The following is a 16212-nucleotide window of genomic DNA, read 5'->3' on the forward strand; positions in this document are numbered from 1 at the left end:
GGATACTACCTTACCTTGTATTTACTTGTATTACAGTACAACAGGATTCCATCTAACCTTGTATTTACTTGTATTACAGCACAGCAGGATTCCACTTCCCTTGTATTTACTTCTATTACAGTACAGCAGGATTCCATCTTATATTTACTTGTATTGCAGTACAACAGGATTCCATCTTCCGTGATGATGAGAAAACCCACTTGTAGAGAAAATTGTGTGTAAAAACAGCTAGTATGAGTAAAGAAAGCACTATTTATAGAAGTGAACAACATTTTGACCTTCTTGGTCATTGTCAGGTTCATAAAGAAAGAAATAGGTAACTGGCTGATAGCTGACCACATGTTTGAAGGTGGTTGTGTAATTGAGTGTAGGAATGTAGAGGGCATGCTTAGGTGTTGGATATATTTATTAATATAGGTGTAAAGGGGTTCTTTTGTATTGGTTTATTTTGGGCTTGAGTTGTTGTATAAGTAAGGCTTCTTTAATTTTACGTTTGTTTATGTTTGTTAGTACTATCAAAAATTTTAATCAGTGCATAAACATTATCAAAAATTTACAGATAAAACTACTTGTCCATATCAAACACAAAATACAAAGAATTACATGACTTACAGAAACAAAAAAAATTAACCTAGACCATCAACTGGCATGCTGCATTAAACCAGAGACTTACGGACTTATACAACGAAACATAAACCAAATCAAGACTAGGAATGACAGGGACAAAAAGATCTGCCACAACAAAAAACTAGAAAAACTAAGATACAAACAACAGAAAAGCCACCAACATGACAAACTGTTGACTGACCTCATAATTAACAGATCCGACTGACAGTTAAACACAGACGAGATGCATCTACTTAACAAAGGATTGAACTTCAATAGCACCGAGGTACATTCCAACATTAGAAATTAAAGCATCTTTAGAAGACCTAGACAGGAGACTTGTGACACTTTCTACAGAAAACAAAAACAACAGAAAGAAGATAACTTTGACAATTCTATTGACATCCAACAGCCAAACTTCCCAAAAAAAATTAAAAAAAAATATTTTCCAGAAACACTTAAAAACAACATCTTAAATGATATTTTCAAAGAAGTTTCTCACAAAACCATCAACATGATATCACAAAACAGAAAACTAAAAAACAACCTTGCAAAAAGAGACATTAATTCCATTAAAAACCTAAAACAAGACAAAAACATTAAAATTCTAAAAGCAGATAAAGGTAATGCTATAGTCATAATGAACACGAATGAATACATCCAAAAAATGAAGAACATCCTTTCAAACACAAACAAATTTAAACCAATACACACAAATCCAACAAAGACACATGAAATGCAACTAAACAAAATACTACTAAAAATAAAAAAAAATAAAAACATAATTTCAAAAACACTTTATTCCTACCTACACAAGACTGACTCAAGCACACAAAAAATATATGGCATACCCAAACCTCATAAACCAAATTGTCTACTATGAACAATAATGTCCACATATGAATCGTTTAAACACAATCTTGGTAAATGCATAGCATGGACTTTCTCCAAATATGTAACAACAGCCAACTCATTTATCAAAGACTATTTTAATTTCAAATCTAACCTTAATCAACTTAATCATAAAACCTTAATGGCCAGTTTTGATGTCATATCCCTCTTTACAGAAGTCTCAACCTCTGAAGCCTGAAAGATAGCCTTAGAACTCTATATTCAAGACCTTAACCCATCAATAGACACTCCCAGCAACCCTCATAGAATTCACCATGATAAAGACAAACTTCATGTTCAACAACTACAACTACAGGGTGTTCAGAAAGTCACTGTGCAGTTTTATAATCATATGTCTATTCAGTCTATTTCAAGCCAGCAACTGATAGCAGTGTTTAGAAAGAAAATAAGATCTAGGCCTGTATTGATGCCAACAGGGGTCACTTTCAACATTGTTTATAATTGTCATTCATATTTACCTCCTATATTCTATATTGAAACATGTCTGATAATAAATATATAAGTGCACAGTGACTTTCCGAACACCCTGTATATACAAACAAATGGCCTAAGCATGGGCAATCCAGTATCACCAGTTCTAGCCGATATTTTTATGACAAGTTGAAACACAAGCAATTAACACAACATTACATCCACCACTATTCTGGTACAGAAATGTAGATGACACGATTTCGGGGTTCACATATACAGAACACACACTTAATTTTTTCAACCACATTAACTCTATACATCCCAACATTAACTTCACGTATGAGCAGGAAGAAAGCAATCAAATATCATTTCTTAACCTCAAAATTATAAGAACCGATACACAATTTAAAACAGGAATCTACCAAAAAATCACCCACACTGGACTATACCTTCCTGGACTCAGCACATGAAACAAAACAAGAACTCAACATACTAAAAACCAAATAAACATAGCCATAAAACTATGCTCGCCAGATAAAATTAACAACAAATTAGACAAAATAAAACAATACTTCATCAACGTCAACAAGTTTCCTCCACAAACCATAGAAAATCTTATGCGCACACACCTAGAAAAGAAGCGAAATCAACTAAAAGTCAATATACCCCATAATTTAAAAAAATCACAAATCCATATACTGCTGCATAACATATATTCCTAACATCAGTAGAAAAATAACCAACATTTGGCAAAAACTAAGGTCTATACTGTGTAAAAACTACACTGACAAACACAATACCAACATTATTTATAAAATACAATGTGATAACTGCCATGACTTCTATATTGGAGAAACAAGTAGAAAAATGGGAACCAGATTCAAAGAACACAAAAAATCACCTTTACACATTTTCAAACACTGCAAGTCAAATAAACAAAACACAGCCATAGAAAACACCCAAATACTAAATAAAGAAACAAACATAAACACCAAATTAAAGAAGCCTTATGTATACAACAACTCAAACCCAAAATAAACCAATACAAAGGAGCACCTTTATACCTATATTAATAAATATATCAAACATCTAATCACGCCATCTACATTCCTACACTCAATTACACAACCGCCTTCAAACGTGGTCCACTATCGGTCAGTTACCTCTTTCTTTCTTTGTCAACCTGACAATGGCTGAAGAAGGTCAAAATGTTTTTCATTCTTCTAAATAATGCTTTCTCTACCCATACCAGCTGTTTTTACACATATATGATACCATCTTACCTTATATTTACTTACATCACAGTACAGCAGGATTCCATCTTGCTTTATCTTTACTTGTATTTCAGTACAGCAGTAATTCAGTAAAGAGGAACTTGCTTTAAAAAAATCTGTTCTGATGATTCTTAAGTGTAATAATAACCAATATAAATGTGGGTGTGTGTGAGGCAAGCTTTCAAGCTCTGTCATTTATTAGAACTGAATTTAGTTCTGAGCAGAATACTGGGTCCACATGAAGAAAAATATGAGTTCTGAAGAGAAAGATGGTGAATGTTTATTGGATGATGAGATGCATAGAACCAACTGTGATGGAAATATCCCTGCAGCATTGTTAAACTACATCCCAACTGCACATGATTGGGAATCTTATAAACAAAAAGACTTCTTTGATGATGGAACCATCACTTTCTTTTGGTATGACTTCTCTTGTTTTTATCTTGAGGTTTTAAAGTAGAATTGTTTCAGGATAGAATACTGTTACACATATATATGGCACATGTAGGTATTTCTCATTTTAAAGGATTTCTTAGTGTATATACAATGTGTATTTTATAAATAGTTCAGTTTATAATTGTTGTCAGCTATTATTGTACATTTATTACTGAATAAATCTATAAATTAATTACTACATGCAAAAATATTTGTCTGTTTCAATATACAAATATTTCCAACTTTGAATTTTTATCTTTTCTCATTTCCAATGAAAATGTTATATACAATGTTAATGTGAGTTATTCACTTGTTTTATAAATGCTCATTCAGTCATACCAACCATAAATCTTTTGCTAAAGCTGACAGTAGTGTGATTTTAAAAGTTCAGACAATGGCCAGTGTGTATCATGTACACACAGTTCTGTGGGGAATTTTTCTAAACAGTATGATATATTCTATGTATATAATTGAAAATCTAAGTTTGTATCTTGATGCATGTAGTTACATTAGCATGCGGTGTGGTAGTTGTACAAAGAAAATGGCAATGTCATAGTGAATAAGCACCTATTTGGCTTAATTATTGATATATACTCTACATGGTATACCATGTAAATGAGGAAAGTCTTGTTTGTAGACACACTATGATCCAAGCTGGTTAGATTGGTTTGATTAGAAAAGAAGCTGGACAAGTACATGTAAAAAGTTAGTTACAATCAGGGTGGCTGAATAACAAGAACTAGAACATTGGAAATATTTCATTGTGGCTTTTGTAAGGTTACATGTAAGTAAATCAGTTCTGCATCTGTGACACATTATTTATTAATTAGTAATCACTGGCATAATTACTGAAAGGACCCCAGTGTTAAAAAAGAAAAGTGATAATGTTCAGGGAGACCTTAAGTATGCAATAAATAAGTGTACAAGCATATAATTAAATTTGTTAATGGTTTATGTTATATAGTAATAGAAGAAACATTAATGACAGCTTTTCTTGTAAAGATGACTGGTTACAGTTTGTTGATCTGTGAATCACTACAAGCATATAAAAAAAATCCTTTTTCTTGATACTTACAGTATTGGTAAATGCGGATATTTATGTCATTGATCAGGTGATTAGTGGAACTTGTTTGATTAAATTCTATGAGAGAATTATTTTCACATGAGACTGAACTTCCTATTTTTGGCTTATTTTAGATCTTTTTTTATAGAGATATTTTCAAACTGCCTTTCATTTAATAAAACAGACACCTTCAGGCACATCAACTTAGGTGTAAGTATTTTTATCGTAAACTGTTGTATGTGGAAATGTATCGCGTGTTACGTAGTGTTTAACCTGTAACATGCCAAAAACATGATTAGTATTGTTTTTTTTAGGTTTCTCCATACAAACTTTCACAAAACTGTTGTGATGAAACTAAAACTGGTTCTTTGTTATAAAAAATCGTCCTTACATGTCATATTATAGAACTAGTAAAAGGTAATGTCACAGTATATGATAATGAAAACTAGTTCATGCCATTCCTATAAAAACAAAATCAGTGCAATGTTTATTTTTTTGCAAGGAAGTTTGTGGCAATACTTAGATGTCTTCTTTGCAAAGTTTTAAATGATTTGTTAGTTGGAACTCGAAGTACTGTAAGAAATATTAAAATCAGTGATATCAAATCTTTAGTTACAGATGTTTCAGAATGTATTATATTTTATCAGTATGAACACTTAAAAAGATAATTAAGTGTAAAAATTATCATAAGCATTTAGGTCAGAAGTTGTTGATGTGAAAGTAAGTTAGAAAACTAAACTAAAATGATTTATGGTTTTTCTAGTTGAGGCAGGAAGAAACTTGAAGCCTACTGCACAAGGCAGTATTTAACACTCCTACGAAAAGTGGGGCCTAATAGGCCCCAGAGCAACTTGAAAGGTTATTAATATTAGGCTAATAATTTTGTATTTAAATGAAATTGCCATTTAAATCCATTAATGAATGGATTAACGAGATTCCCACTGTCACTATCTACTATCTAGCGAAACCACAGCCAGGGGAATGGGCTTGGAGAAATCAGGACTAGAAACGTCTTTTTGTTAGGAGTGTTAAGCTGCACATAACATTCATCCTATTGTTTACCCTTTTCATAGCTTCCTATCTAGCTAGAGATAGTCATAATTAAACAGGATAATAAGTGTTACTGTCAGGGTGCTGTTAGGCTTTGTGTTGTGATTTCTGAGAAGCATAGGTGAATATTTAGTAATCAGTATTTTCTTGAGCAAAGAAAGAATAATTAATATTAACTTGTGATGTATTGTGTGAAAACAAGTAACCCAGACTACTTTTCTAGCTTCTACTAAGTAAGTTATTTATAATAAGGCTAAACGGTTTTTAGAGATACGAGATGAAGACAAATAAGCATCACTGTGGCTAGTTATGTGACCATTGGTCCTTATGTCACACCCTTACATTCATGAGGTGTGTACAAATAGATTGTACACCTACTGGTAGATATGATCATCCTGACAGAAGTTGCAAGATGTAATACTTCGATGACTCTAACTAATCAATCAATCTGAAAACAGCCTTGAGTTAATCATAGTAATGACAAAACATAAGGGTAATATTCCAAACCATACCTACAAAACAAACATACTAACAGTTTTTGACAATTCCATGTAACTGAAAGTTAATATTTTCCTATATTGAAAACATATTTCTGATAATACTTACCTCAACTCACACTTCAGGTTTATTTCCATAAAAGTTGCTGTCTCTGTCCACCTAAACATTACCTCACTTGCTTCAACCTTTAAAACCTGCTATATTGTCCATAGCAAGTTAAATCTTGCAGTTCTCTCCATCTACATGAAAGCACCCTGTATAACATATCCTTTTTTAATATTCTCCTTTCGTTAGCACTTCACAATAATATTTTGCAACATATCCTGCAAATCTATAGCTTAGATCATAAAAAACTTAGTCAAAGTATGTATATATTTTAAATTGGCAGTTTTGCTTGTGAGAAAGCATAGTTGAAACATTCATCTAATACTATTTATAATTTTGCAATACTGTCATAAATCTCTCATTAACCTATATAAAAGTGTAGTTCTGAATAATGTTTTTACTTTAGATACTTCACTACAACTTCACGCCTACTGTTTATGTGGTCCATTGTACAATGTCAGGGATTGACCTCTGAGTAATTGTCTTTTCAACTTCCTTCATTTATAAACAGTTTTTTTTTTACTAAGTGGTTTTTCTCAAACATGGTCTTAATTCGTCTCATCCCACTGTGCCACGTTTCTCAATTTTTGAGATAGATCTCCAACAAAGGTTTGCTTCTTTCATCTATTTCCCTTTTAAAGGAGCTTTCTCTGCTACTTTTCATTTTTTTAAGAGATGTAAAGTTTTTGAGCCCCAGGTTTTGTATTTCTTCTGAAATATTTTGGATTATCCTTCTTCAACATCCTCTCTGGGTTCCTAATTGGAATTTTGTCATGGTTCTCCATTCCTTATCTCATTCACCATTCAAACCTTTAGAATCATGTTTTTTACATCACTTTTCTCTTAAGATTTATTTTAATTTTCTGTTGGCTAGTGATCCTCAATGTTCATATGTGTTTATGATTCATGTTTACAGGGCTTTTTACCATTCCACTTGTGCTCCATTGTATCCAAACTTGTCCTTTCTACCCAAAATTTGAACAGCTTGAGAAGGATTGCAGTTTTCTCTCATTTTCATAAGTATTATCAGTAATATATTTTTGATATAGGAAAATGTTAACTTTCAATTTATCAAAAACACTCACAACCAAAAATTAATTTCACTTACCTGGGCTTCCACTAGAAAAATAACTCTCTTAGCCACTGTGGCTAAACAAAGTAATTTTCTTTTAGCCACAGTGACAGTTGTTCAGCCACAATTTTAGGTTGCCAAAAACAGTGTGGTGTGTGATTTTTCATATGCATCAATTCCATACAGTAAAAAATAGTTGTAATTATGTGAAACTCTACCTACAAGACATTAAGTTTTGTATTATTTTTTTTTATTCCCCAGCAATCTTCCCTACCAAAAATAACAAAATAAACATGATAAAGGAAAATAAAGAGATACATTTCTCAAAATAACACAAACAAATAAAAATGACTTAAAACTAGAATACGGTAGCATGACTAGTAAGTATATAAATCCAATGGCAGCTCTTCAGCCAAATCATTCTCAACAGGAGATGTGGTAAAAGTTGACACCTGAGGTTCTGAAGCACATTTCTTCAACAAGCAATGATACCAACATATGTCTTTGTGAGTGATCCAGTATCTGAATGCAGAGTTGAAGTTAAAATGATCTAAAGGTTTGGACTCCATGGATAAGTTCAGTAACATTTCTGTCTTGGCCACAGACAGACTGCTCCTGGCATCTGTTTTGATGCTGTTGGACCTGCTAATTCCCTGCTCACAGTCAACAGATGTAACTGGAATTATTAATGCAATTGCTGCAAGCTGAGACAGATTTGGGAAGGTTTGATGGGACTGGTGGATGTATTCCTTGTAGAAGCTCTTCATGTTTCTGTTTTTGTGAGCATCCTGTTCCATTATGTTTCTTAGTAGCAGCCATTCAGTCAGTTCCTCATTGACAAAAGGACAGAAGTGCTGGATGAGTTTCTTCAGATCATTCTCATCAAATACTGCTCTGCTGTGACATGGGTTAAATATTGAAAGCAATGACATGATGTTAGTGTCTGGGAATGCTACCACCTTGTGACCACCTCTTCAACAAATGACTCAGCAGCTGCTCTGTACTTTTCACGTTTTTTATCAATATCTTTGATGTCATGGTCTCTGTAAGAAGTGTAACCACTGGTATCAGGAGCTTGTGGGAGTTTCTTCAGTGCAGTCTGTGTGTAAGGACCAGGGATGTGTACCAGCAACTGAATTGACAGAATTGACCCATCAATAATTGCTTTAGCCTGATCATAAGATAAATCAGCTCTCTGTAGAGATCTTGACAAAAGTCCAAGAATGCCAACAGCATCAGCCAAAAAATGTGTTATCATGACAAAGCTGTAACATGACATTTGCTGGACTGGACCATGTAGCAAGGCTCAGCCTGAAGTACCATATTCCATTGCTTCAACCTGCAGGTAGCTTATCACAGATGCAATAAAGTTGACTAGTGCTTAGATGAAATCATTAAAAGAGAGCCATCGTGTGAAGAACACTTGCTTGATTTTGTTGCTTTTCTCTCCATGCAATGCTTTGCTTTCTTCCAGAACCCGACACAACTTGGGAGAATATTTTGGGCTTTTTGCAAACTGGTTCAAAACTGAAATGTACTTCACAAGGTATGGCACCTGGTTTGCTGCCATTTTAGCTGCTAACTGTAATCTGTGTGCCAAACAATGACTTGTTATTATCCAGGGGCATTTCTCCTTAAATTTTGTAGCAACATCTGTTTTTATTCCCACCATGACATTTGCACCATCAGTTTCAAGTCCAACCAAGTCAACATCAAACAATCCTTGATCTGCCATGACTGAGTGCATTGTGTTGTAGATAGAATCAGCCCCAGTGTTGGTCAGCTCATGCACAGCAAGGAATCGACTTGTAACCTCACCTAATGATGAAAGATACCTGATATAAATTATCAGTGTAGAGATGTTTCCTGCATCAGTTACTTCATCTGCTTCAAGAGCAAAAAATGGAAAAGGCGATGCCCGAAAGTCTGCCTGCATTAAACTACATGATTTAGGGCAATGTACATATCATCCAGAGACTGGCTGTGGGTGTATACGAAGCTCTCTGTTCCACTTTGTGACTGAGTCTGTAATTTCTTTAGAGAGGTCACTCCCTGTTAAAAAATATATAAGAACTTGCATTTTGAAATAAGACTACCAATTAAAGTAATAAACAAAGATATTTGGAAGAGTTGGCTAGCTACTTAATTTTTGATAGATATTTTCAAAATGTTTCACTTTTAGAAAATTGTCAAATTGCCTTTTGTTTTAAGAAAATACTGTAGAAAACAAAGTATCTTATTAATACTAGAATGAATAATATTCTTACATTGAATACTTGTAGTCAAAGGAGGGAATGAAACTTCTCAGTTGGGATGGCTTCCTTTGTTTGTACAAGTAATGTGGCCATCTGTGCCTGAATGCCACCTTTACACCCCACATACACATTCACACCAGCAGTTGACATGTCCTTCTTCAAAACTTGTGATGCTACTGCACTGCGATGATCTTCTGACTGTGCATGCTTCACCAAGTCATCTTTTTTAGGCTTAGTAGCAGTTTTCCCAGTGATGGTATAAATATTTGTCTTTTTGTTGTCCCTGCATAATTTGCAATGAAATGTATTTTGTTGGGAAACATGTTCCAGCCAAGGAAACTGTGAAAACATGGTTTCTTTAACAACTCTGTGAAAATCGCAGGTATATTTTTTTTTTTTTACACCGACAGTTTGATCACTGCTGCAAGCTTCAGTTTCTTCAGAGCTGTCTTTTCTTTTGGAAGTGGATTTCCCACCATTAGTTGATGTTATTGCTTCGACCTTCTTTTTAAAAAACCTTTATATATCTAACTGTTTAGACGTCTTTTTATCTGATCTTGGAGTTATCATGATCTCAATTCAAACACATGTCAAATGAAACTTGGGATTTCCACTTTGATACAGACCATATGTTGGTTTGATGAAAGTCAGGTTTTCTATAATTACTGTTTATGTACCACAGGCAGAATCAAACATGTAGCATAAGAAATGAAAATAAAAGAAATCATTAGTACAGCTGAGTATTGTTTTTTTAATTTAAATTGTTAGTTATCATATTCCTGAAATCATAAAAATACATGTATAAAGAAAATATAGATTACAGTTAGTGGTAGTTTTTAAAGGCATTTCTTCTTTCTTCAACTCTCTGGGGGGTGCCTCTGGTCATTTGTCATCATTAATGGCATGGATGGCAATAAAAACCACAAAAGCTGTTAAGACCGAAACTTGAGCAGAATAAATAAAGGAAAACCATCCAAGACCGAAAAATTATTATCTTTTGCCACTGTGGCAAAACCAACACTAAATATTTTAGCCACAGGCTGTTTCTTTTCGCCAATGGCGATGTGACTAATGGCTTACGGAAGCCCTGCTTACTGTAACTTACTTATTTGTGTGGAATTAACTTTTGCTGTTTTTAAGGTATGTACATTTATAAATCCAGTTGAACACCCTACGATTGAACTGGGCCATCTTTATACAATATCTTGTACTTCTCTCCAGTGAGTAGAGGTGGGCCATTTGGTTTCTTTGCTAAACATATGATCTTCTCTGCATTAACTGGTTTTGGGAGGATTGGCCGATTTTATTAATTTCTACAAAAAAATCTTGAAAGTGGTATGTAATGAAATTATGACTGATTCTTTGATATTGCTAAAAAAAACTAAAAGTAATTTTATACCTGCTAAGCCATTTCAGTAACTGTTTTCAATAAGCTATATGCAAATAATAAGTTACAATCTGGAAATGGCAAACAAAGACATGATGTAAGTTAAATTACCTGTATTGTCTGCCGTAATACGTCCAGACTAGTCCATTGCTTTCAGTAGTTGGATTTCCAACATGTCGGTTCAGTTACACGATGAGATTGCAAAGGCTTACAGTATGAGAAATGGGACAATCTCTAAAAACCTTTTTTTTATAAATTTATGTAATGGAAAATTGACACGTTTTCAATTTCATTTTTCCATGAGAGTTAAAACCTGCAAAACAAGTTTCAGTATAAAACAGCAAAAGATAATTTCCACGAATGTCAAGTAAACTACAGTAGTTGATTATCTCTGTGATATTAATCAGTTTGTTATTTCTATTATATCTCTTCAAGTAATTGAAAAAGTCTACAGTAACAACAGTGAAAATATATAAATGCATTGTGTATTCATATACTTCTATTAATTATATAATTATGTAAAATTATCATCTTATTCAATTAAATGTAACCAACTGTATATAACTATTGAATAAAGTAAAGTACTTGTTCTTTCTTTGCAGGAGAGCTCATACCCTTACAGTTTTATTCCTATTGTCTTGTGTTCTAGTTTATGTTGCCATATTTGAACCTGTTATTAATGACCCGCTGTACAATGCTAAAAGGTATGTTATAGTACTTTTTTTTTCTTTTCGGGTATCTTATTTATAATTAAATGTATAATGTTGGTAATTTGTTATATTTAGTATTCTGTTTGTAAATTGTAAGAAAATAATGTGTCTGATTATTATTAAATTTTTTCACATTAATATTTGAAGTTTATTGTGTTACTTTTGTGAGTTATGTATAGATTAAATGTTTCGTGATGACAAAAAACCCACATGAAGTAAAAATATACCTCGGGATGGCTGCTAAGGGTATTAACACTTTTACTGATATGCCAGAGAACAATGTTTCAACCTTCATTAACATGAAGATAACCTAAGAAGGTTGAAACATTGTTCTCTGCTTTATTATTAAAAGTTTTAATACCCATACCAGCCATCCTGAGATATAGATTAAATGTTTAGTTTAACTTGTGTGAAAACTTTTCAATTATGTTATTTTTGCTCTAATATTATTGCATTATATTTGTGAGTTACATGTAGATTAAATGTTTACTTTTAACTTGTGTGAAAATTTTTGGTTGATTTTTTTTTTTCTCTCTTTTGATCACTATTAAAATACTTAGAAGCTGGTGGATGTTTCTTATGACAAAGAAACACTTGGTCGCCTACTTTATTACATTGTACTTAGCTCATTTATGATTTATTTACTTGAACATTGAGATGTTGTAAGCTAAAATAAGACAAATTATACAGAAATATCTGTGTACAGATTGGGAAGTTTACTTACTTTGGTAATGAATCAATATTTCACTGATGACTTTGATATAAAGGTTACAACACACAGTATATTAACTTGAAGTATTTAATAGAACATGTTTAGAACAATAGAAATCAATACATCATCCAAAGTTAAAATGCTCTGTGTGTTTGAGTTTCAATTTATAGACCAAATGTCTGTTTGTTGGATGGTAAAGACCAAACCACACAGAAATACTTAAATACTCTCACTTGTACTGATCTTATACGTCTTTCTAATCTTTGGATTTGGTTTTTAAAGTGAAACAAAAAGTGCGAAAACTTTAGGTTTTTATGTACTTACAATAAAAATTAAGTAAGCATTTTCCGAGTGAATGAAAAGTTTGGTTTGATAAGTGAATATAATGTGTTTGTTTCAAGGACAGAAAAGTTTTCTTATTATTACTGTTAGTCGAGGCTACAATGTAACAAACTTATTCTTTAAATATAATACCAAATTAAGCAATTATGATTTTAGAAAAAACACATAGGTTCAAGAAATCTTGATAGAAACAAAATAGAAACCCTATAACTCTAGCACTTTCAAAGGGTGGGCCATTCTTCTTCAAGGGCAGAGTGGGAGAAAAATAGTCCATCTTTTCAAAGTGCTCAGGTTATAGGGTTTCTATTTTGCTTCTATCAGGGATAAGCAATTACATAGTATTTTGAAGCATGCTCTCTTGCAAGTTATGACAAATGCACATGTAAATATATACAACTTTTTTTAGTATCAGCTATTTAGAAGGAGCAGAATGTTAAAGAATGATTATCTGGGACTTTCATAAACTATAATAACATAATTTGAGTTTGGCTTCCCCTTAGCAACCAATGCATTCAAATCTACCATAACTTACTAATGAGTAAGTTAATGTGCTACCTGTGTGTATGTGTTTGTGCATGAAACATATTTGCACAGCCATGTGTCATTACAGACTTCATGTACAGTATTCTAACATTTAGTTTCACATATATATTTTCTATAGATTGAGCCAAATTATCACAATTATTTTTTCTAGATAATTAAGGAATAAGAGCGATGATAACATACTCAACAAATACCATAATTGTTTTATTATGTCACTCTTTAGTTGGAAGCCTTATGATACTTTTTACTTTGTTTTTAGTGTGCTCTGTTTCTCCAGTTTAAACATTTTCAGTATGTATCTAGAAAACCCTTTAATTTTAATTGATAACACTTTCTGCAGGGGCCTTATTGCTTGTGTGTTAGTGTTCTTATTGCTGGGTGTGACCCAGATTCCTGATGGACCTTTTCGAAGACCTCATCCAGGTATCTAATATCTTCTCCAAATATTACATATAGTAAACATTTATAATTAATTTTACCTATTTTGTAAGAAAATAGCATTAAGCTTATTGTGTTTTTCAGCGTTCAGTCTCTTAAGATTCTACCAAGAAGAAAAGTATGTAATATTTCAACCACACTGTCCACCACATTCACTACCAGCAACAAATTTTGGTCAATAACAGAGCTCATCAGGCTCACAAGATGCAACACACCTTATTCATCAGATTGACTAGGATAAAACAACCAAATACTAATGTATTCTTTAGTGATAGATGTAAATGGTTTGAAAACAACTTGCACACATTTCACTGAACAAATTAAAAAAGTAAACATGTATTAACTGTCATGGTTTGACACTTTTTCTTAAGGTGATAAAGCATGATTTTAATTAGTTATATCTATTTATTTATTTATTAGTTATTTAAAACAATAGGCCTTTGTGTACAGTTGATGACTTGTTTTAGAACAGTCAGTTATGGCTACAACTGAACAATTTAGTCAATTGCTATGGACAACAATTGCATCCATTAATATCATACACTTAATTGAAATTACAATTATTTTAATTAGTGAAAATTATAGTTAAAGTATTTTTCACAATAATAATCAATCGAGATTAGGATTTCCAATTGTTTCTATTTTTAGTTCAAATTAAAATATTAAATAATTATTGATAAAATATATTATTCAAAACCTTATGTACACTACACAATTCAATTAAAAGATAATTGGAACTCATAGTACTTCATCTATGGCAAGATAAAAATCACTATTACATGTATTAAGTAAAGTTAACCACCCCCTATCAGCTCATTTTTACAAAAAAAGTGAGCATCTAATGAACAGTTGTGATATGGATTATAAGAGGTTGTTCATTCAGCCTACACTGATAAATGAATGTTTGGATAAGATGACTTTACAGTTCATAAAAACAGTTCAAGTGGGTATGAATTATAATTACTGTAAACATCAAAGGACAGCCTTCTTCTGATCTTGTATTCCTAGAATTGATGTTGGTGAGTTTGAAGTATTTTTTTAAAACTGTAGTTGGAAAGTTGTGTCATAAAGACAGCTCCTACCTTCAGTTATTTCTCCATAACTTCTGAATTCTCACTGTGGAAGCAATGATAAATATAATTTATTACTTGTATATTTGCTACTGTAAAAGATACTCCTAGAGCATTTTTAGAGTCTGGAATCACATGGTGGAGATATTTCATGTCTGTAGTCATAGGATGGGATGCTTAGTGTCTCTGATGTGAAGTATATTCTGAGAGTATTCCTAATGTGCTCGTTAAGACTACTGTTGTGTGAGCACAAAGACTGTACTGTTCCATCAACTCCTCTTTTATGATGAAATGCATCAACCCCTTCCCCTTTTCCCAGCATGATGGGATTGGGTGCAATCAATTATTAGGCTCAAGTCAAACATAATGCCTGCACAGAGGATCTTGTTATGTAGTCCTCTTATACTGTGTGGCATTATTCCTGCTCACACTAAACTTCGTGTTCCTGTATGAAATTGGTAATGTATCTGCTTCTAGATTGTCTGTTCAAATGAGTATACTGATGTAACTGCTGAAATGTTGGATTCTTATAAAAGAATATTAATTAACACATATCCATTAGATATGTTCTTGTCACCAATGTAATTTAGTCATTTTATGTCTTTGTTAATGGGATTAATGTTAGTGATACAGGCCAACCATATGAATTTAACAGGGCATCCAGTGACATCTTCAACCATTTTATTCAGTCGGGGATCATCTACCCAATGATTGCATTCATTAAGTGAGAGTTAACAGTTAGTAGTGGTCTGTTTGTGTTGAGGACAATGTTGTACCTTGTCCAGATGTTGAAGACGTTTTACTATTGGCTTAGAAGTGATTCCACATTCTTCTAACAACACTGTGGAACTCGTGTAGCATTTTGCAACAGCTTATTATGGTTGGTCAGTTTATATTGGTCCTAAAGCTCTTCTCCTGAATATAATATTCGTACATCATCTTTGACATCTAGCCTTGGTTCACAAAGCGTGTAGACTCTGTAACACTTTGCACAGTGACAATTGTGATGAAATTGTACAAATTTACTGTACCAAGCATAGGCTGATTGATCATTAATCTGAGTTTTAGATTGCTTGACTAATTTGTATTACAGCAAACTGAGAAAAATGCTAACAGGGTTTGATACCAGTGGTTTAACATGTCATAACTATAACTTCACCACTCCTGACTATCCTTTAACTGATCTGTGCAGATTGTTAATATTATTATGGTTATTTAGGTTTAAATAGATAATTATACCATTTTTGCTGTGACTTAGTTTTCTAATAATGTGTAATAAAGTGTTTCAAGTAATAAAGTGTTCTTGTCATTTTAACTATTGTATACTTT

At 32.7% G+C, this 16212-nt stretch overlaps 1 protein-coding gene across 6 annotated transcripts in view; it reads left to right on the forward strand.

Annotated features, from left to right (window-relative positions):
- Positions 1-16212, forward strand: part of LOC143225318 (phosphatidylserine synthase 2-like) — a 48042-nt gene that overhangs the window by 6864 nt on the left and 24966 nt on the right. For 3 of the 6 annotated variants that reach the window (XM_076454467.1, XM_076454470.1, XM_076454471.1), the window contains exons 2-4: positions 3418-3623; positions 11671-11772; positions 13716-13798. In XM_076454467.1, coding sequence (XP_076310582.1) covers positions 3442-3623; positions 11671-11772; positions 13716-13798 — 367 coding nt within the window. In that variant the 5' untranslated portion in view covers positions 3418-3441. Of the gene's footprint in view, positions 1-3405; positions 3624-4294; positions 4423-11670; positions 11773-13715; positions 13799-16212 lie in introns of those variants that run through there. The other 3 variants (XM_076454469.1, XM_076454468.1, XM_076454473.1) reach the window with 3 other exon arrangements.

The sequence above is a fragment of the Tachypleus tridentatus genome, chromosome 9, assembly GCF_004210375.1.
Source record: "Tachypleus tridentatus isolate NWPU-2018 chromosome 9, ASM421037v1, whole genome shotgun sequence".
Lineage (NCBI taxonomy): Eukaryota > Metazoa > Arthropoda > Merostomata > Xiphosura > Limulidae > Tachypleus > Tachypleus tridentatus.